At 40.6% G+C, this 21,512-nt stretch overlaps 2 protein-coding genes across 2 annotated transcripts in view; one reads left to right on the top strand and one right to left on the bottom strand.

Annotated features, from left to right (window-relative positions):
• Window positions 1-11,500: 11,500 nt before the first annotated feature.
• Window positions 11,501-12,310, bottom strand: LOC121141811 (nuclear ubiquitous casein and cyclin-dependent kinase substrate 1-like). Its single transcript, XM_040750335.1, is given in 2 exon segments — window positions 11,501-12,065; window positions 12,068-12,310. Coding segments are annotated over 2 exon segments (729 nt in total). The 5' UTR covers window positions 12,270-12,310; the 3' UTR covers window positions 11,501-11,538.
• LOC101823668 (vomeronasal type-2 receptor 116-like) overlaps window positions 12,268-21,512 on the top strand; it is a 31,092-nt gene continuing 21,847 nt past the window's right edge. The window contains exon 1 of the mRNA XM_040751450.1: window positions 12,268-12,533. Coding sequence (XP_040607384.1) covers window positions 12,268-12,533 — 266 coding nt within the window. The remainder of the gene's footprint in view (window positions 12,534-21,512) is intronic.

The raw sequence follows: 21,512 nt of genomic DNA, 5'->3' as shown, positions 1-21,512 counted from the left end.
AAGCATTATAGCAAAAAAGGACTGGCCATCGGGTTGGCCTATACAGGCCTCCTCTCAAACCTTATGGGGGCTAGGGTATGCTAAGGCTCCGGATGTGAGTGCTAGACACCTACAGTGGAAAGATGAGGAGGGTCATTCCGGAACTATGCAGCCCTATGTCCTGGATCTTCCTGTCTCCTTGTGGGGGAGGGACTTGCTCAATGATATGGGCTTTAAGCTAAGCAATACATTTTCAGCCGCCTCTCAACAAATGATGAGAGACATGGGATGCCATCCAAGTTTCAGGCTAGGAAAACATTTACAAGGAAATAGGGGGCCAGTTCAAGCACACCAGAGACACCTGAGGCAAGGATTGGGTTTTTCCTAGGGGCCGCTGAGGGAGGTATTCCCATTACATGGAAGACGGAGGAGCCTATATGGGTTCCTCAGTGGCCACTTTCCTCTGAGAAATTGAGTGCAGCAAAAACCCTAGTCGCTGAACAGCTTGCCTTGGGACACATAAGGCCATCCCTGTCACCATGGAATACGCCCATCTTTGTCATTAAAAAAATCAGGAAAATGGCGCCTCTTACAGGACTTGCGAGCCATAAATAGCCAAATGCAAGCAATGGGCCCTGTACAGTGAGGGCTGCCGTTACTTTCTGCCTTACTGGTGTCTTGGCATGTTATTGCAATAGATATAAAAGATTGTTTTTTCTCTATCCCTCTCCATACGGAGGATTGTAAATGGTTTGCCTTTACTGTCCCATCTTTAAATCATGAAGAGCCCGATCAGAGATCTGAATGGGTTGTGTTGCCCCAGGGAATGGCCAATAGCCCCACTATGTGTCAGCTCTATGTAGGACAGACCATTGAGCCATTAAGAAGGGAATTCCCCATCCTAAGATGTTTTCATTATATGGATGATGTGCTGTTAGCTGCCAAGGAAGAAAAATTTTTAGAAAAGGCATTTATTAGATTAATGTTTTTATTGGAGAATAAGGGATTGTTTGTGGCTCCCGAAAAGATTCAAAAAGGAAAAATGGTGAATTATTTGGGCACAAAGATTATCGGAGATCATATTATTCCACAAAAATTAGAGTTAAGAAAAGATAATTTAAAAACCTTAAATGATTTTCAAAAGTTGCTAGGAGAAATAAAATGGATTAGGTGTTTTATTACATTCCCTAATTATGATTTAAAGCCCTTGAATGATCTCTTAAATGGAGATCCAGCCTTGGATTCCCCCAGACAGTTAACCCCTGAAGCAAGGCTCGCCCTACGTAGGGTGGAAGAGAGACTACAAGATGCCTTCCTACAAAGATGCAAGGAGGGACAACCCACCTTTGTATGTATACTTCCCACATATTATCAGCCTACGGGCCTGCTTTGGCAGGATGGACCTTTATTGTGGATTTATCCAAGCATATCCCCTGCTAAATCTATTGAGTATTATCCCACCGTGGTGGCAAGATTGGTTCAAAATGGCATCCAACAATGCTTACAACATTTTGGCATAGCCCCAAAAGTGATCACTGTGCCCTACACCAATGATCAAATTCATGTCCTTTGCGCCACTATTGATGATTGGGCCATTTTAAGGTGTGGGTTTAAAGGGGATATAGATAATCATTATCCAAAACATCCATTAATAGGATTTTTTAAGGAGCACCCGGTAGTCTTTCCAAAAATAACGTCTAATGCTCCAATCCCAGGTGCCCCCAATGTATTCACAGATGGCTCAAAAACAGGATGTGGTACCTATATGGTGGGCTCTTCGGAACCCGTTCAGATACAGTTTCAACCCGGCTCTCCCCAATTAGTAGAACTAGAGATTGTTGTTAAGGTTTTTGAAAATTGTTCTTTTGCCTTTAATCTTCTTTCAGATTCTGCCTATGTGGTTAATGCTATAAAGGTACTGGAAGCTGCCAGCCCTATTAGGTCCAGCAGTCCTGTCTGCACCCTGTTTCAAAGGCTTCAAATTTTGATCTGGCATCGAAAGTGTTGTTTTTTCATACAGCATGTCAGAGCACATACGGGCCTCCCGGGCCCCATAAGTGAGGGCAATAATAAAGTTGATCAATGGACCAGAATGGAGTATATATTCCTTTGTTCCACCCTGGATAGAGCCAGAGATTTTCATAAAAATTTTCATGTAAATGCCAAAACCTTACAACAGAAGTTTCATCTCTCCCGGGCTGATGCACGACAAGTCATCTTGGATTGCACTCAATGTGCTGTCCATCATTATCTGCCCTGTCTCGGAGTCAATCCTAGAGGATTGCTCCCCTTAAAGGTTTGGCAAATGGATGTTACTCATGTTGCCAAATTTGGCAGTCTAAAATATGTCCATGTATCTGTTGATACCTGCTCTGGAATTATCCATGCCACCCCTCTATCAGGCAAAAAGGCTCTCAATGTTGTCACCCATTGCCTGGAGGCTTGGGCGGCCTGGGGAAAACCCAGGCAGCTGAAAACTGATAATAGGCCGGCTTATATGGCTCAGTCCTTTGCCTCCTTTTGCAAACAAATGGAGGTTCAACTGCTTCATGGGTTGCCATATAACCCACAAGGTCAGGGCATAGTAGAACGTGCCCATCACACTCTAAAAGAATGTCTAAATAAACAAAAAGGGGGAATAGGCTATGGCCGCACCCCAAAAGAGAGGCTTTCTCTCGCCCTCTTTACTATAAATTTTTAAAATTTGGATGCTCAAGGTCGCTCTGCAGCTGACAGGCATCAAGACCCCCATGGTCCAAGCAAAGGCTTGGTAAAATGGAAGGACATTTTGACTGGCACATGGCATGGGCCTGATCCCGTGCTGACTTGGGCACGAGGTTCTGTTTGTGTTTTTCCACAGGACCAACAAGACCCCGTGTGGGTTCCAGAATGACTGGTGAGGAAGGCACAGACGCCGCTGGATCTGAATGATGCAAATGCCACTCAGGCCACTCACCCCATGCCTTCCAATGATGATGATGATAATGACAATGGCGGTGGCAGAGCCATGCTGGGGGATTCTATCGGCCTTTCCAGTGCCGATGCCGGTCCACCATAATGCGCAAGTTTTCCCTTGGTTGTTTACTACCTCAAGCAAGCTTAACCTGCCCTCCCTTCCTTTAGATACCCAGGCATCCCCTATAGGGGAAAACTGGACTTTTCCTGAAAAGGGAAGTTTGTGTTTTACATTTTTGACCAACAGCTCCTGTATTAAGTTAGCCCTCCATACTGTAGGATGGTTTTTTGATAAAGATAAATATCAATCCGGACAGAGTCAAAGTTGTAATTCCACCACCTGCCAGATGCATCTTATCACAAATTACTCTACCAATGCGGCCTGGATTAATGGTTCATGGCCAGTAGTAGCAAAGAGGAGTAATGATACCCCGCCTACTCAACCAAGGTGGGCACTCCGATGCTGGGGCCACTTTGAGGGGGAGGCCTGGCCCTGGACAGGATGCCAGGCTGCACAAGTGAATTGGACAAATGAAGATAAACTATTCATCTTTTCCCCAGATATGGTAGGGAAGAATAAAGGTCCTTTAAATATCCCGGTCTTTGTGTTACCAGCGTACAGTTTGAAAATTATATGCGTGCTGCTAATTTGTCTAAACTTTCCAGTTATCTTTTAGGTAATTGGTCAGGGGAATTTGAAAAGGAACTCGACCAACTGCGCGCAGCCATAGTGACAGTGAACTCCACCCGCGTCGATTCCAGCATCGCAGAAGGATTGTCCTCCTGGATCAGGGCCACCATGGATCACTTAAAGGAGTGGGCGGGGATAGGGTCCCTACTTGGCCTGATGGCCATAGCCTCTCTGGTATGCCTGTGGTGCTTCTGTAATGTTCAGTCTAATCAGCGCCGTAATGCAATGATGGTCATGCAGGCATTCGCAGCCATTGAAGAAGGACAGTCCCCTTCAGCCTGGCTGGCCACCATTAAACGTTAATTTCCTTGGTTGGGGTGCAAGGCTAAGCACTGCACAAGGGTTTGCTTGTGAGCAGTTAAGCTACCCTCGGAAGACAGCCCGATTGCATGAAGGTTGTACCCGAGATCCTTCCCCTGGGAAAATAGGTACGGGATGGGTCTGGGTCACCACAGGCATAGAGTCTGTAGGTGTCACCTGTACATTATCCCAGCTTTGCACACCAGGGATCAGGCCTCTATCTTCACCCACCTTTGTTATATAAAAACAAAAAGGGGGAACTGTGGAGAGCTGCGCCACACCGCGCCTTAAAGATGGCGCCGGCTTCCACATTCCACCATCCCGATGGTGAGTGTGCTCGGTAATAAACAACTCCTTATTTGGCCTGCTCCCATCCCGCCGGGTCACGCCATCATCATCAGATTGCTTATGCATTCTGGTGAGCCTATGGCTTGAGCACACGTGGCTGTTCAGGGTTGGCTGGCCTCGACTATTTAGGGAGTAGGAGGGGTTTCTCCCGCGGCTGCCTTTTTGACGGTTCATCAAGGTCCTGAATAAACTGTCTGCAAGAAGGGTTCCTGAGTCGCGTCTTCCTTGCTGGTAGAGGTGGTCGTGACACAGTTCAGTGCTTAATTGTGTGTATGCCTCTGCTTCCATCAGTCACTGGATGAAGGCTCCAGGATGGTTATAGACATCAAGTTCATTATCAGGAATGGGCATTCGAGGTGGTCTCTTCACTATTGCTTAGCTTGCCAATTAGTGTCATCCCTTTAGGTCACTAGAGGTCACTCTGGTGCCTGATCTGTCTTCTAACCTATGATTCACTCTTCCCCCTATTCTACCCCCACCCACTCAACTTCCTGTTCCCCCATGACCTACTCTCTCTTCCTCTTCTCCCCCTCTCTTCTTCCCAGCTCCCACTCCCCCCCACCCCTTGCCGTGTTCCCCATCCATTCAGAGGATCTTCTCTCTTCCTCTTCTCTTGGGTACTATACATATATGCATGTCTTTTAGGTTCTTTCCTGTTTCCCAGACTCTCTATCAGTGGAAGTGCAGACTGGCACTATCCTGATCCATGTGTAAAATGCATATATGAGTGAGTACATATCATGTTTGTCTTTTTGCAACTGGGTTACCTCACTCAGGATGTTTTCTTCCAGTGCTATCCATTTACCTGCGAATTTCAAGATTCCATTGTTTTTCTCTGCTGAGTAATACTCCAATGTGTAAAATGTACCACATTTTCTCTATCCACTGTTCAGTTGAGGAGCATCTAGGTTGCTTCCAGGTTCTGGCTATTACAAATAATGCTGCTATGAACATAGTGGAGCAGATGCCCTTGTTGTATGAATTTACCTCATTTGGATATATGCCTAAGAGTGGAATTGCTGGGTCTTGTGCTATATTAATTCCCATTTTCCTGAGGAATCTCCATACTGATTTCCAAAGAGGCTGTACGAGTTGGCACTCCTACCAGCAGTGGAGTAGTGTTCCCCTCTCTCCACATCCTCTCCAGCATAAATTGTCTTCGGTGTTTTTGATTTTAGCCATTCTGACAGGAGTAAGATGGTATCTCAGGGTTGGAGACAGCTGATCTAAACAGGGGAGAGCTCCTGGACCCCAGACCGACAGCGGGGAGGCCAGCATGGGACTGATCTGGACCCCCCAAATGTGAGTGTCAGTTAGAAGGCCTGGTCAACCTATGGAGCCCTGAGCAGTGAATCAGTGTCTATCCCTGAAATACAAACAGTCATCGTGTGCCCATAGCACAAAGAGGGATGCTCTCTCAGCCTGGACTCTTAGGGGAGTGCCTGGACCCTACCCGGAATGAAATGACAGACTCTAGATATCCCCTATGGAAGGAATTGGCAATAGGGTGGGAGGCTGGGGGGGAAGGGGAGTGTGGGAGGAGGGGAGGGAGAGGGAACTGGGATTGACATGTAAAACAAGCTATTTAAAATTAAAATAAAAAATGATAAAAGAAAAAAAATCCACTTGGCAAAAATATAGAACACTTTAATAGAAATCTAATAAATACATTAGTAATTTATCTTTTGAATCAAGATGAAACTTACAAATTATAAGTGATAAAGTATCACAATATTACTCCATGACCAACTAAGACTAAAACAAGAGTTTTATATCTACCTGTTAAATGGATTCTTTCTCCATGGAATTGATTACATAGTTTCACACAGAGTTCATCACCTTTCAAAACTCTAATAATTCTCATTCCCACAAGCACTGTCAGAGAATGAACACAGGGTAGAAAATATTCAATAAAAATTATTGAAATAAGTAAATTTGAGTGTGGTAACTGAGAACATTAGAAAAAAATTACAAAGTACATACTACATGTACTAAACTCACAGGACAAAGTCACACAAGGTATTTCAAAAGGAGGTGATCATATGAACAAGTTAGGTTTATGTAATTTAATACAATAATTTATGAGTATATAAACGAATTCAAATTTTTGCTTAATTGAAAATATATTTCTGATTACTAATAAAAAATATAGAATTGTTCACTTTATGTGCATTAAAAAAGATCAATCTGCAATGATTAAGTAAATATTATTTGGGAATTTTCACTACTGAGCACTGATTTACTTGAGTCTGAAACAAACAAGAAAATGTTATCAAATGCTAGAGACCTGGTGCTGGGAAGAGGTTTGTGATAATAGAAAAACCAGAGCAGAATCTGATAAGAACTCTATTTCCTGAGCAAATATGAATCATTGTGAGGTTTTCAGAAAGTAAATATGCAAACCACTGCCTCCAGAAAGTTGTGACCTTTCTGGGCTAAGAAGACAATTTGGGGATGGCATTCACCTCCTTGTCCCTGGGCTTCTCTGTACTCACAGCTGTTGTCCTTGGTGTCTTTGTGAAGTACCACCACACTCCCATTGTCAAGGCAAACAATCGGAGTCTCACTTACATCCTGCTCATCACTCTGACTTTCTGCTTTCTCAGTCTCTTGCTCTTCATTGCCCATCATAACATAGCCACTTGTATCCTGCAGTAAAGAACATTTACAATTCTTTTCTGGTTGAATCTCTCTATAGTCTTTGCCAAAAATTTGCTGTGATTCTGTCTTTCAAGATCACAGTTCCAGAGATACTGATGAGGCAGATAATTATATCAAAGGCTCCTAACTTCATCCTTCCTATCTGGACACTTATCCAAGTTGTGTTCTGTGGAATTTGGCTGAGCACCACTCTTCCCTTTGTTGACTCAGATGCTTACTCAGAACATGAACACATGATTATTATATGCAGCAACTGCTCAACCATTGCCTTCTACTCTGTCCTGGGATAGCTCTGCATACCTGTCCAGGAACTTACCTGAAATATTCACTGAAGTCAAGGTTGTATCCTTCAGCATGCAAGATTTCTTTAGTGTGCAGGTCACATTCCTTCATGTCTATCACAGAATCATGGAGAAAATCACATTTGCCATGGAAATCTTCTCCATCCCATCCTTCAGTTCAGTACTATGAGTTTGTATCTTTGTCCTCAAGTGCTATATTATTTTGTTCAGACCACATAGGAATGTGTTTAATTATCAGACACAAAGCACATTCTAGAGGAAAAGTTTATTATAATGCTTAGCCCATATTTTCTAAATTATATAGATGCATTCAAGTTTGTTTAGGGCCTGTACAATTGACAGACAGAAATAATATAACACTTTAAGATTTATATTTATAGAATTCATTTATTAATAAATCCATCTTTATTTTATCATCTGTACATATTTCTCTAGTTAGAATGCTGATTTCCATAAATATTCATTCTATCTCTCAAATAATACTAAAAAAAAGATAAATGAGATATGTATCTATTCTTCATCTGTTTAACATTGCATAATTTTGCCTTTATAGCACCAAAAGTTTTTATATTATCACTGTGTTTTTTTGGGGGGGTTACAAAAGCCCTTTTATAAAGCCATTTAAAACAAAACAAACCAAAAGTTTTACAAAAGAAAAGAAAAGGTACAGAAAAGAATAACTTGTTTCATATGCCCCCAAAAAGAGAAAAAAAAATAAGGGGGACAATGCCAACATGCTCAACAATAAGGGGTTTTTTCTTTACTTTTTTATATACAAAATACAAGCAAAGGATACACATACTTAAAACAAAGTTCAGAAGACAGCAGTCCTGGAAAATCCTCCAATCAGAGCAAAGCAGGAGTTTCTTTTGTTTATGTAGATACATACAACTGGGATATGTAAAAATGAAGTATCACATTAGACCTTCACAAGATTCTACCAATGCATGTTGCATCTAAAATTCACAAACATGGTCAACAAAATCATGTTCACTTCAACTTGGTTTCATTTAAAGAAGAAACTTTAAATAAAGTGGTTACATTCAAACTTTTAACTTCCTTAGTACCATGCTGTATGTTTCAGCACTGCTAAGGTATTGCAAGAATGCCCAACCCTCTGATGCCCGATCATGTGTCTAGCCACACTGCAAAATGAAAAAAAGGGTGCCTGGATCTCAGCCCATAGCCTAAGATACAGTTAGGTTAGCTCTCTGACCTCTCCTGCTCAGAATATGAAAGATTAAGGACTAAACTTGAGGAAGACTGGAGCTTATAGAACTGGCAAATGAAGACTAAAAGATTAATCAAGGCCAACAATTATTGAGATTGTGGCTGCTGCCGCGTAACCTGGCAAGTCATGCCTCGCAGGAATTAAGCATGTAAGGTTTGCTGCAACATGTTCATGGTAAACGGACCATGTAGAGCTCTTACTTACAAATCTTGTAACAAATACTTCCACAAGAAAAAGGAAAAAAATCACTAACTTCCAGAAGACAAAGTTTTAATTGTCAGACATTTACAAACATGCACTCACACATATCCACACCCACACTCTTCAGGTTTTATACATGATATTTTTAGGGCGTGACTGAATACTATGCTCCCCAACTCACCAAGAAAAAATGAAAAAAAACCCAATTTACCCTCCCCCAAAATCTAGAAAACCCCCCCTCACCTGATATACAAAGTGTCTTGTCTGCACAACTGTGGTGCTTTACAGCCATATAGAGCATGCTCAAAGAGATGTTACCGTTTCAGTTACTCATTGGCATGGCAACAGGCAGGAATATGGGGACACCATCTGCCCAATAGTGGTTATTACAGTCAGCACCACTGTGAATTAGGCTTTAAACAAAACTACAATTCATGGATTTGATATTCAGAATCATATATTTTGTTCTCTAAAGAAAAATTAGGTTGAAATAGGAACATAGCTATTGACAGCTTGACATCTCAATACTCAAAAACAATAAACTGTAAACTCCCCATCTTCAAGTAACTCAGCAGCTTCCCCCAGAGAGAAAATGACAATACCTCACCCTTAAGAGCAACCAGTGGCTTTCACTTCCTCTTTGGCAGGAAGTATGCACTGCTTGTCTGTGACCTCCATCTACATACCATGAAGAGCCCACCTTGAACTTTTTACCCATTCCCAGGAAGGAATGTTTAGTAGCCTCCAGTGCTACAGGTAAAGAGAACTGTTTTGACAGGCACTCATTCCACAACAACAAGGCTTTCTGTTGCTTCTAAATTCTGCTCTTGCAACCCCCCTAAACCTGAGTTCGTTTACACTACTCCCCTCCTAAAGGCCACTTGTCACCTGCATGTTCATGGTCATAAAAATAAAAAAACCTATCTTCAGAAAGTGTCACCTGCCATGGTGATATAATTCCCAGCAGTGTTAAGAGTGAAGGGGGAAGGGGGATTCTCAGCCAGGCTACATAGTAAAACCATGTTAAAAAGAAAGTCAAGTTCAGATGACTATCCATCAAAAATCATACTAGATTAGAACTTCAAATTTCATTGCTGATTTGCTATCTGGAAGAAAATGCTATTTGAACTAATACCAAACAAAAATATTTAAGAATGAAATAAAAGTTGTTAAAAAAACAAAACAAAAAACAAGCAGGGGTTTAATTGAGGCAGCTCGGGGTACACAAAAAGTGTGTTGTTTTTTTAAAGAAAAGGCTTTTGTGGGGGAATTCTCTTACCACTCTAGAAGAAACATCTATCAGTTTTTTCTTTGTAGGGTTAATTCTGAGTGGGAGGTATTTAAAATATATCCTTTGGGTTTCCTCTCCAAACCCCATTTGGGGTGGAGGGTTAAAAGCAGCAGTAAGTTACCACTGGGTGAGACAGAGGCTACCATTTCTGGCTGGGGGACAGAAAGGTTTTAAAAGAGCCTCAAGAACTAGAATGTAGTGTTAGTCAGCAGAGCTGCTGCACTCTGACAGAGGTAACCCTAGCAGAGATTAGATAACAGACAAGCACCTTCAAAAGAACATCCCATTTCCTGAGCACTGCAAAGCAAGACAGTGAAAACATTGCCACCTTACTATAGGCACACAGGGGAAAAAGTAAGAGGACGGACAGTAAGCCACGGAGGTGCCAAGGGCCAGTCATTATGAGCTGTGACCTAACTGCTAAGCATCTGTTTCCAGTTGAGTCACATTAAATGTCTTCCTATTTGCATGCATGATTTTAAGGAAGGCCAGTGTTATAAACAACTAAAAAAAACATGAAAGCAAAGGACATTTGGAGCCTATGTGCTCACTTAAGACACCAATCAACCTAAGCAGCCTGTAATTAAAAAATAGACTTTTCAACCTAATGAGTCAGTTTTAAAGGGGCCTCTAAACAAGAAGCCCACCCAGACACAAGCAACCTACAAGACAGTAATATTTCTCTACTATAGCTAGATAAAATAAGAGATATTAGTGCAGATTAATAAAGAAACTTAAAAATAAAAAAAGGCTAAAATTGAAAGTATTAAATAAGAAAGCCCAGCCGGGTGTTGGTGGCGCACGCCTTTAATTCCAGCACTCAGGAGGCAGAGGCAGGCAGATCTCTGTGAGTTCTAGGCCAGCCTGGTCTACAGAGTGAGTTCCAGGACAGCCTCCAAAACAATACAGAGAAACCCTGTCTTGAAAAACCAGAAAAAAAAGAAAGCCCACATTTCCAGACAAGCTCCACGATTCCTTCCACACTCAAGGGATAATGTGAGTACTGAGTTAAGAACCCAGAATTCATGTTCACCTCCCAACTGCCTCATCAGTGTTAAGTTTAGAGTCATGATTCTTTTTGACATTTACACTTTAGACATATAAGCTCATGTTAAATAACAACTGGTCTGTCAAAAGCCCAGGAAAAGAAAAATAATTTTTAACTAAAACCTTTCTAGTTTTTTTGATTACTGTTAAAGTTGCTATTCTTTAGCAAAAAGCAAAATTTCCATAGAGTCCATCTCAAATCTTATTGCTTTACAGCCGAGGGATTCCTAACTTCCATTAAAAATACGAAGGCGAAGCAGTCAACCCAGTGATTAATTGACATGGCTTTCATCAGGAGGAGGAAGAGGGGTTGGCAAAGAAACAAGACCATTAGACAAAATGGCAACTTAACCCTTTCAACATACAATGGTTTTGAGAGTGAGAGATAGAGATAGATGGAAACATTATTTCAGACAAATGAAATAGCACTGAAAGCCCATGAGTCAAGCCACAGCCCAAACCGTGTCCTACATAGGTTTCCTTTTTGTTTTTTGTTTTGTTTTTTAATAAAATCTCTCCCCACACATCACTTTTAATCTTCCCCAGATGGAGCTTCATCTTCAGACCCTTCATCTCCAGACTTCTCCAGTGGGGGGCTTGCAGAGGTCTTCTTTTCTGGAGGGCTTTCTGCTTCCTCATCCTCTTCTTTGGGAGAAGGAGCTTTTTCCTTAGATGCCTTTGAAGCTGTAAGACGACCCACTTTTCCTTTGCCTTTCACTGGACTTGGCGTCACTGTAGCCTTTAGTCTGGGTTTGGGCATTTTCTTTTCTTTTCTCTCAGGTTTGGACTTCTTAACAATCTTTTTGTTTTTCTTTTTTGAACTGCCATAATCACTATCATCATCGTCTTCCATTAGGAAATCTTCATCGCTGCCAGAATCTTTCTCTTGGAATGGTGACTCATCATCTTCTTCTGGCTCTTCCTCACTGCCAACATCTTCTAAGGGGATCTCTCTCTGTTTAGAAGCTACTTTAGATGCTGCCTGTCGTTGCTGACATACATTATTATGATCATCTTTTTCGTCTTCACTGTCATCTGCTGAGTGAGAATCATCCTTTTAGTCTTTAGATCTTTTTCTTCTGAGTCTTCACTGTCTTCTTGTGAATTCTTTCCAGATCGCCTCTTATTTTTAGCTTCTCGAGGAGATGACCGAATTTTCTTAGCAGGAGGGTCTGAATCTCTTCCATAGTCTTCATCTGCATCATCTGATTCCTGAAACTGTGAGTAATCAACGACCTTCCTATTTCTGACAGGCTGAGACATGTTCGCTGTCGAGGCACGACCGAGTCCAGGAGCCGAGGACCAGGACCCCACTCCCTGCACGCGCTCGGCGCCCCCCACTCCCACACCCCCCCACCCCCGCTCCAGCCGGCGGGCCACTGCTGCCGAGCCCGGAGCTGCTGGCTTCTTAAGAGTTCACGGCTGCTTGTTTCGGGCCCTTGGATCTGACGAGACCCCCGCTCCCCTGATCACCGTGTTTTTGATGACATTGACATGTTTCCTTGATCCCTTGTGCATACACTTCATGTATGTTTGCTATGAAGGAAAGCACATTATTAAAATGAATATGAATTTGACATAAAGGAATTTTTTTTAATTTTATTTTCCAGTTTAAATTTAGATAAGAAACAAGGTTGCTTCACAAGTCAGTTCCAGGTCCCTCTCCCATTCCCTCCCTTCCTCCCGTGCCCTCCCCCCCCCTTATCCCCTCATTTCTCCAGGGAGGGTGAGGCCCTCCATGGGGGTGTGCATAGTGTGTCATTTCATATAGGGCAGGGCCTAGACCCTTCCCCAAGAGTTCAGGGTGAGAGTGCACCTCACATTGTTCTATGGGAGTCCAAAGTCCGTGTGTATACTTGGGATGGGTACTGATCTGCTGCCCAAGGCTCAATAGATTCCCTAGGCCTCTTCACTGACACCCAGATTCAGGGGGTCTTGATCAGTCCCATGCTGGCTTCTCAGGCTAATGCCTGGGATTCAAGAGTTAACCTTTGTCTGGTCAGCTGTTTCTGGGGGTTAAACCAGCCCAGTCTTAATCCCTTTGATCATCAGTCCTTCCTCTCTGTTACTGGCTTTCTTGAGTTCAGCTCAGTACTTAACCAAGGGAGTCTGCCTCTTCTTCGATCAGCCACTAAATAAAGTTTCTGTTTCCCAGACTCTCTGGCCATAGGATTGTAGGCTGGCACTCCCCAGATCTATGTCTAAAATCCATATATGAGAGAGTACATGCCATGTTTCTCTTTTTGTGACTGGGTTGCCTCACTCAGGATGGTTTCTTCTAGTGTCATCCATTTGCCTGCGAATCTCATGATTCCATTATTTTTTTCTGCTGAATAGTACTCCATTGTGTAGATGTACCACATTTTCTCTATCCACTCTTCAGGTGAGGGACATCTAGGTTGCTTCCATGTTCTGGCAATTACAAATAAAGCTGCTATGAACATAGTGGAACAGACATCTTTGTTGTATGAATGGGCATCTTTTGGATATATGCCTAAGAGTGGAGTTGCTGGGTCTTGTGGTAGGTTTATTCCCATTTTTCTGAGGAATCTCCACACTGATTTCCAAAGTGGCTGAACCAGTTGGCACTCCCACCAGCAATGGAGGAGTGTCCCCCCATAAAGGAATTTTTTAACAAATGACTACATAATGACCTACATACTAGAGTAGAATGAAGACAAACTTATTTCATAATAATAACACAGTCAGATATGAATAATTAAATACTTACTCAACAGACAATGACATGAAGCTTCTTTAATTCTGTGAAGAATGTGAAATGTATTGACTTTAACCAGTTTTTTAGAACTTGTGCTATTGTCTATTATGACTATAGATAGCTAAACATTTTGAATCCTTACTCATTTAGAATTCAATTTTAATAAATTACTCTCCATTCTTTCAACAGAAACTATATATTATAACTCATAAACATTTATGAGTACCCATTTCTCCATATTATATCAACATTTCACAAAAGATATGTAATTCTTTGGGAACAACAATTCTAAATCTTCTTAATTCTTATGAAATACACCAATGAACATTTCCATAAATATCTAAACTCTGCCTCTGTTTCCATCAGTCATTGGTTGAAGGTTCTATATCCCAGACTCTCTGGCAGTGTGATTATAGGCTAGCACTCCCCTGATCGCTGTCTAAAATCCATGTTTATGCTTTTGTGATTGGGTTACCTCATTCAGGATGGTTTCTTCTAGTGTGGTCCATTTGCTTACAAATTTCAATTCCATTATTTTTTTCTGCTGAACAATACTCCATTGTGTAAATGTACCACATTTTCTGTATTCACTCTTCAGCTGAGAGGCATCTCAGCTAGGTTGCTTCCAGGTTCAAGCTATTATGAATAATGCTGCTAAGAATACAGTGGAACAGACATCCTTGTTATATGAATGTACATCTTTTGGATTCACTTTATTTTATATTTTCAAATATTGCATGTACTCAATTTTCTTCTTCTCTGAAGTTATTGAATATAAGTTTTTCCACATATTTTGGCATGAATTTATTCTCTGGATTTCTTTGTCTTCTATACTTTAATCTCTTGCTATTTATACGGTCTTTTAGCTCATTGCTTTTTCTTTTATTCTTTTAAGATTATTTTCTCATTTTTTCAGTTTTCATAACAATTTTTCTTAAAAGGTGAAACTGAATTTTGTAATAGATCTGTTGCCTTTATTATGATTAATTTTTAATTTTATTATATTTAAATGTTGCATCATTTTCTTTCCAGTCTTTACTCTCTTTCCCCCAAATCACTCATATGCTGCTATCTCTCAAATTAACTTCTCATTTAATTATATATATATTTGTGTGTGTGTGTGTTTACTTTATTTACCTGTGTTATCACAGGAAACAATTTCAAATTAGAATATCATTTGAGTATAGGCTATGAATATTGACACATAAGACTAATAACCACATAACTTTCCAAAAGCAATCAAATACTAATATTTTATAAAAAAGGATTCCTTTAAGTTACTTAAAGTAACTTAAAATGCTCTATTTTATGACAGAAGTGTAATAAAACAATACTGGAAATAACAAATAACCTATTACATGAAATATATATATGCACATATATATACATATATATATATATATGTGTGTGTGTGTGTGTGTGTGTGTGTGTGTGAATAGAAGGAGATTGCATATCTCTACCCTGCCTGAAAATCTATTCAAATCATTTTAACACTGCCATTACATTATAAAGTTCCTGACTCTAGGAAGAGGAGCTTACAGAAAACACTTCTGAATATAGATATCGGTAACAATTTTTATAGAATTATAAGAACATGAGAATCAAGGCCCAATATAAGAAAGACACAGGCTAACAGAATGGATAGGGAAACAGAATCCATTCTTCTGCTGCACAGAAGAAACACACCTCAACTTCAAAGACAGATATTACCTCAGAGTAAAGGGTTGAGAAAAGCCCTCTGAGGGGTGTGGGGTTAGGGCATACCTTTGCCTATTCTGTGGGATGTTTTATCTTGTCGACTGTGATATTTGCCTTTTAGAAACTTCTCAGTTTCAGGAGGTCCCATGTATTAATTGTCGATATCAGTGTCTGCGCTACTGGTGTTATGTTCAGGAAGCAGTCTCCTCTGCCAATTTTTTTTGGTTTTTATGAGACAGGGTTTCTCTGTATTGTTTTTGAGGCTGTAGGTCCAGCCTGACCTCGAACTCACAGAGATCCGCCTGCCAATGCCTCCCGAGTGCTGGGATTAAAGGCATGTGCCACCACCGCCCGGCTCCTCTGACAATTTGATAAAGGGTACTTCCCACCTTCTCTTCAAGAGTTTCAGTGTTTCTGGGTTGATGTTAAGGTGTTTGATCCATTTGGATTTAAGTTTTATGTATGGTGATAGATATGGATGTATCTGCTGTCTTTTACATGCCAGCATCCAGTTACTCCAGCACCATTTGTGGAAGATGCTTCCTTTTTTCCTTTGTATAGTTTTAGATTCTTTGTCAAAGATTAGGGGTTCAAAGGTGTGTGGGTTGATATCAGGGATTTTGATTTGATTCCAATGGTCTACCTGTCTGTTTTTTGTGCCAATACCAGGCTCTAAAATCTACAAAGAACTCAAGAAGCCAGTCTCCAAAACACCAAACGATCCTACTAAAAGATGGGGGTACAGAACTAAATAGAGAATACTCAATAGAGGAGTCTAAAATGGCTGAGAGACACTTGAGAAAATGCTCAACATTCTTAGCCATCAGGGAAATGCTGATCAAAACAACTCTGAGATACCATCTCACTCCCATCAGAATGGCTAAAATCAAAATCACTAATGACAATTTATGCTGGAGTAGATGTGGAGAAAGGAGAACACTCTTTCACTGCTGGGGGGAATGCTGACATGTGCAGCCACTGTGGAGATTGATATGGATATTCCTCAGAAAATGGGAATCAGTTTACCACAAGAATCCAGCAATTACACTCTTAGGCATATACCCAAAAGATGTACACTCATACAATAAGGATATCTGCTCAACTCTGTTCATAGCAGCATTATTTGTAATACCCAGAACCTGGAAGCAACCTAGCTGCCCCACAACTGAAGAGTGGATAGAGAAAATGTTGTAATCTACACATTGGAGTATCACTCAGCAAAAAAATAAAATGGAATCTTGAAATTTGCATGCAAATTGAAGGCACTAGAAGAAACCACCCTGAGTGAGGTAACCCAGTCACAAAAAGACAAACATGGTATGTACTCACTCATATATGGATTTTAGACATGGAGCAGGGGATTTCCAGCCTACAATCAGAGCATCTGGGAAGCAGGGAGGACCCTAAGAATGATATGCATGGTAACCTGGAGAAAGGTTATAGGAGTTTCCTAATTGGATTGGGAGCAGGAGGGGTAGGAGAGAGGGAGATGGGAGAAAGAGAGGGGTGAAAGATGGGGTGACGGGGATACTGAAGAGCAGGAAGGGAGGAGAGAAGGATGAGAGATACCATAATACAGGGAGCCATTATAAGGTGGAGGAGAGATCTGGCACTAGTGAGATCTTCACAGGTCTACAAGAGTGACACCAACTGGCATTAAGTAAAGCTTTGGGATAAGGTTTTCCAATCAAATGGATCCAAGAAACAAGTTGGTGTAGCTATTCTAGTATAGAACATTGAGAATTCAAACTAAAATCAATCAAAAGAGATGAAGAAGGTTATTTCATATTCATCACAAGAAAACTCCATCAGGATGAAGTTTCACTTCTGAACATTTATGCTCCAAATACAAGGGCACCCACATTTGTAATGGAAACATTACTAAAACTCAAATTACATATAAGACCTCACATAGTTATAGTGGGAGATTTCAACACCCCACTCTCACCACTAGACAGGGCCACCAGACAGAAACTTAACAAAGAAACAAAGAACGAACAGAAGTTATGACCCAATTGTGTTTAACAGACATCTATAGAACATTTCATCCAAACACAAAAGAATATACCTTATACTCAGTGCAATATGGGACATTCTCTAAAATTGACCACATACTTGGCAACACAGCAAACCTCAACAGGTAGAAAAAAGTAGACTAATCCCCTGTATCCTATCATAACACCATGATTTAAAGTTAGAATTCAAAAATAACACAAATTGCAGAAACACTACAAACTCATGGAAATTGAACAACTTGCAGTCGAACCATTTCTGGGTCAAGGGAGTATTAAAGAAAGAAATTAAAGACTTCCTAAAATTCAATGAAAATAAAGACACAATATACCCAAACTTTTGAGACACTTTGAAGGCAGTACTAAGAGGAAAGTTCATAGCACTAAGTGCTCATATGAAGAACAGTCACACAAGAGAATTAACAGCACAATTGAAAGCTCTAGAACAAAAAGAAGCAAACTCACCAAGGAGGAGTAGATGCCAGGAAATAATGAAATTGAGGGATGAAATCAATAAAGTGAAAACAAATTAAGCAATACAAAGAACCAATGCAACATAGAGTTGATTCTTTGAGAAAATCAACAAGATAGACAAACACCTATCCAAGCTAACAGGCAGAGAGGGAACATGCAAATTAACAGAATCTTGAATGAAAAGGGGGACATAACAATGGACACCGAGGAAATCCAGAGAATTTTTACTTTATAATTTGAAAGCCTGTATTCCACAAAATTCAAAAATTTAAAGGAAATGAACAATTTTCTGGATAGATATCACTTACCAAATTAAATCAAGAGCAGATAAGCAATCTAAACAGGTATATAACCCCTAATGAAATAGAAGAAATCATCAAAACACTCCCAACCAAATAAAGCCCAGGCTTAGATGGCATCAGTGTGGAATTCTACCAGAAATAGAAAGAAGAGCTAATTCCAATACTCCTCCAAGTGTTCCACACAATAGAAGCAGGAGGTTCACTGCCACAGTCTTTATATGAGGCTACTATTACCTTGGTACCAAAGCTACATAAAGATACAACTAAGAAAAGAACTAGAGACCAATCTCCCTCATGAACATTAATGAAAAATACTCAGTAAAATATTAGCAAATCGAATACAAGAACACATCAGAAAAATCATCCACCATGATCAAGTAGGCGTCATCCCAGTGATGCAGGGATGGTTCGACATACTAAAATCTATCAATGTAATTCACCATATAAACAAACTGCAAAAGGAAAACCACATGGTAATCTCACTTGATGTGGAAAAAGCCTTTGACAAAATCCAGCACCCCTTCATGATAAAGGTCCTGGAGAGATCAGGGATTACAGGAACATACCTGAACATAATAAAAGCAATATACAGTAAACCAACAACTAACATCAAACTAAATGAAGAGAAACTCAATGCAGTTTCTCTAAAATCAGGAACAAGACAAGGCTGTCCACTCTCCCCATATGTCTTTAATATTGTACTTGAAGTTCTAGCTAGAGCAATAAGATACAAAAATGAGATCAAGGGATACAAATTAGAAAGGAAGAAGTCAAAACTCTACAAGGGAACCCCTACAGCTGAAAAACATCTTCAGTAAAGTGGCAGGATACAAGGTTAACTCAAAAATCAGTAGACCTATTATATACAGAAAATAAATGGGCTGAGAAAGAAATCAGAGAAACAACATCCTTTTAAAATAGCCCCATACAACATAAAATATTCGGGGATAATGCTAACTAAACAAGTGAAAACCTATACAGCAAGAGCTTTTAGTCTTTAAAGAATGAAATTAAAGAAGATACCAGAAAATGCAATGATCTCCCATGTTCTTGGATTAGTAGGATCCACATAGTAAAAATGGCTCCATATCTAAAATCCATATATGAGTGAGTACATACCATGTTTGTCATTTTTTGACTGGGTTCACTCACTCAGGATGGTTTCTTCTAGTTCCATCCACGTACCTGCAATTTCAAACCCTAACACTAGCCCTAGAGAAGCATACATTGTCCCCCAGAGAAGGGGAAAGGGACAAGATCTCCTGAGCTAATTGGAGCATGGGGGAGGGTAGAAATAGTTAGGAGAAAGAGAAGAGGAGCAGAGGAGGGGTGTGGAGGTCATAAGGGAACAGGAAGACTGTGTCAGGGAAAGAGTAGAGGAGAGCAAGAAAAGAGATACCATAATAAAGGGAGCCATTCTAGGATTTAAAAATAATCTGGCACTAGGGAAATATCCAGAGGTCTACAAGGATGACACAAACTAACAATATAACTAATATTGGAAGAGGCTACCTTAAATGCCCTTCTCTGATAATGAGATTGATGACTACCTTATATGCCATCCTAGACCCTTCATTAAGTAGCTGATGGAAGCAGAGGCAAACATCCATAGCTAAATACTGAGCTGAACTCCTGGAATCAGCTGCAGAGAGGAAAGAGTGATGAGAAAAAGGGTTAAGGCCAGGCTGGTGAAACCCACAGAAACAGCTGATCTGAACTAGAGGGAGCTCATGGATCCCAGACTGAAAGCTGAGTAACCAGCATGGGACTTACATAGACACCCTGAATGTGGGGGTCAGTTAGTTGGCCTGGGCAATCTATGGAGCCTCTGGTAGTGGATCAGTTTAAATTCCTAGTATACAAATCAAATTTGGGAGCCTATTCCACACAGAAGAATACTATTTCAGTCTAGACATGAGGAGGAGGGCCTAGGACCTGCTCCGAATGATATGACAGACTGTGAAGATTCCCTTTTGATGACCTTACCCTTCATGGGGAGCAGAAAGAGAATAGGATAGCGGACCATTGTGGGTCAGAGGAGGAAAGGTGGGAGAGGGAATTGGGATTGACAGGTAAAATGCATGTTTCTAATTTAAACTAAAAATATAATCCTAAAAACACAGATCAGATATAAAATAAAAAGAGCTTTATGGGCTTATGGAGAAACTTGGTGCTCCAGTAACTCCCAAGAATCCACAAGAAATACCAGCTAAGTCTCCTAGAAATAGGAGAAATGATGCCTGAACTGGTCTACACCTGTAATCAGATGGATGAATACTCCAACTATCATCATACAGCCCTCATCCAATAATTGATGGAACTAGATAGAGAGATCTGCAACCAAGAGCCAGGCCAAGCTCCAGGAATCCAATTGAAGGAAGTAAGGAGGAAGCATATGAGCAAAGTATATCAAGATCCTGATGGAGAAATATACAGAGAGAACTGACCAAAGTTCCTGGAAACTCATGAACTCTAGACACACACCTGTGGAGACTGCAGGGGACCTACCTAGGCCCTTTATTTATGGGAAACAGTTGAGAAGCTTGGATTATCAAAAGGGACTCCTGGCAGTAGGACCATAATACAAACCTGGCACATGAACTAGCTTGTTGATCCCATTCTCTATGGTGGGATGTCGTGTTCAGTCTTAATGCATGGGGAAGGAGACTGGCTCTGTCCCATCCTATTGGGCTGTACTATGCTGATTCCCCATGGGTGACTTTACCCATGTGAGAAGTAGATGGGGGTGGGCTAGTGTGAAGGTGAGGGGGTGTGGGAGGAAGCAAGGGTGGTGAGTGTTGGGGTGGAAGAGAGAACTGTGTTTGTCATGTGAGATAAAATAAAAAATTAAAACATGGAAAAATGTGTAAGCTAATTTAAAAAATAATGTTATGTCAGAAGCAGACTAAGTCAAAATCTTTGTGCTGCAGCTTAATTACTAAAGTCTCTCTCATCTCAATGTTCATTTTCTTGCAATTTCCACATTTCTTTCCACACCATAATAAAAATTAAAGTTGCCTCAATTTCTATATATTGACATATGATCAGTAAGTTTAAAATAATTGTGGCAGATCACAGGAAGGAAGATTAACTCTTTGTGCTTATATGAGCTTTCAAGTATCAGACACTAGGACAACAAATGCAAATAAAATATGTCAAATTGTATGGCCCAATTTGAGTTACCTAGGAGACATTTTGCTGGAAAAGCTTTGCACCAGCACAGCCATCAATATACAAAGTGTCCTGTTCTGGCATTGCTACAATATGAAACCAAAACTGAGAGTTTTAAAGATGAGAAATA

Source organism: Mesocricetus auratus, unplaced genomic scaffold (genome assembly GCF_017639785.1).
Source record: "Mesocricetus auratus isolate SY011 unplaced genomic scaffold, BCM_Maur_2.0 Super-Scaffold_100008, whole genome shotgun sequence".
NCBI lineage: Eukaryota > Metazoa > Chordata > Mammalia > Rodentia > Cricetidae > Mesocricetus > Mesocricetus auratus.
The sequence above is the reverse complement of the archived record's forward strand: the minus strand, read 5'-3'. Positions and strand labels throughout refer to the sequence as shown.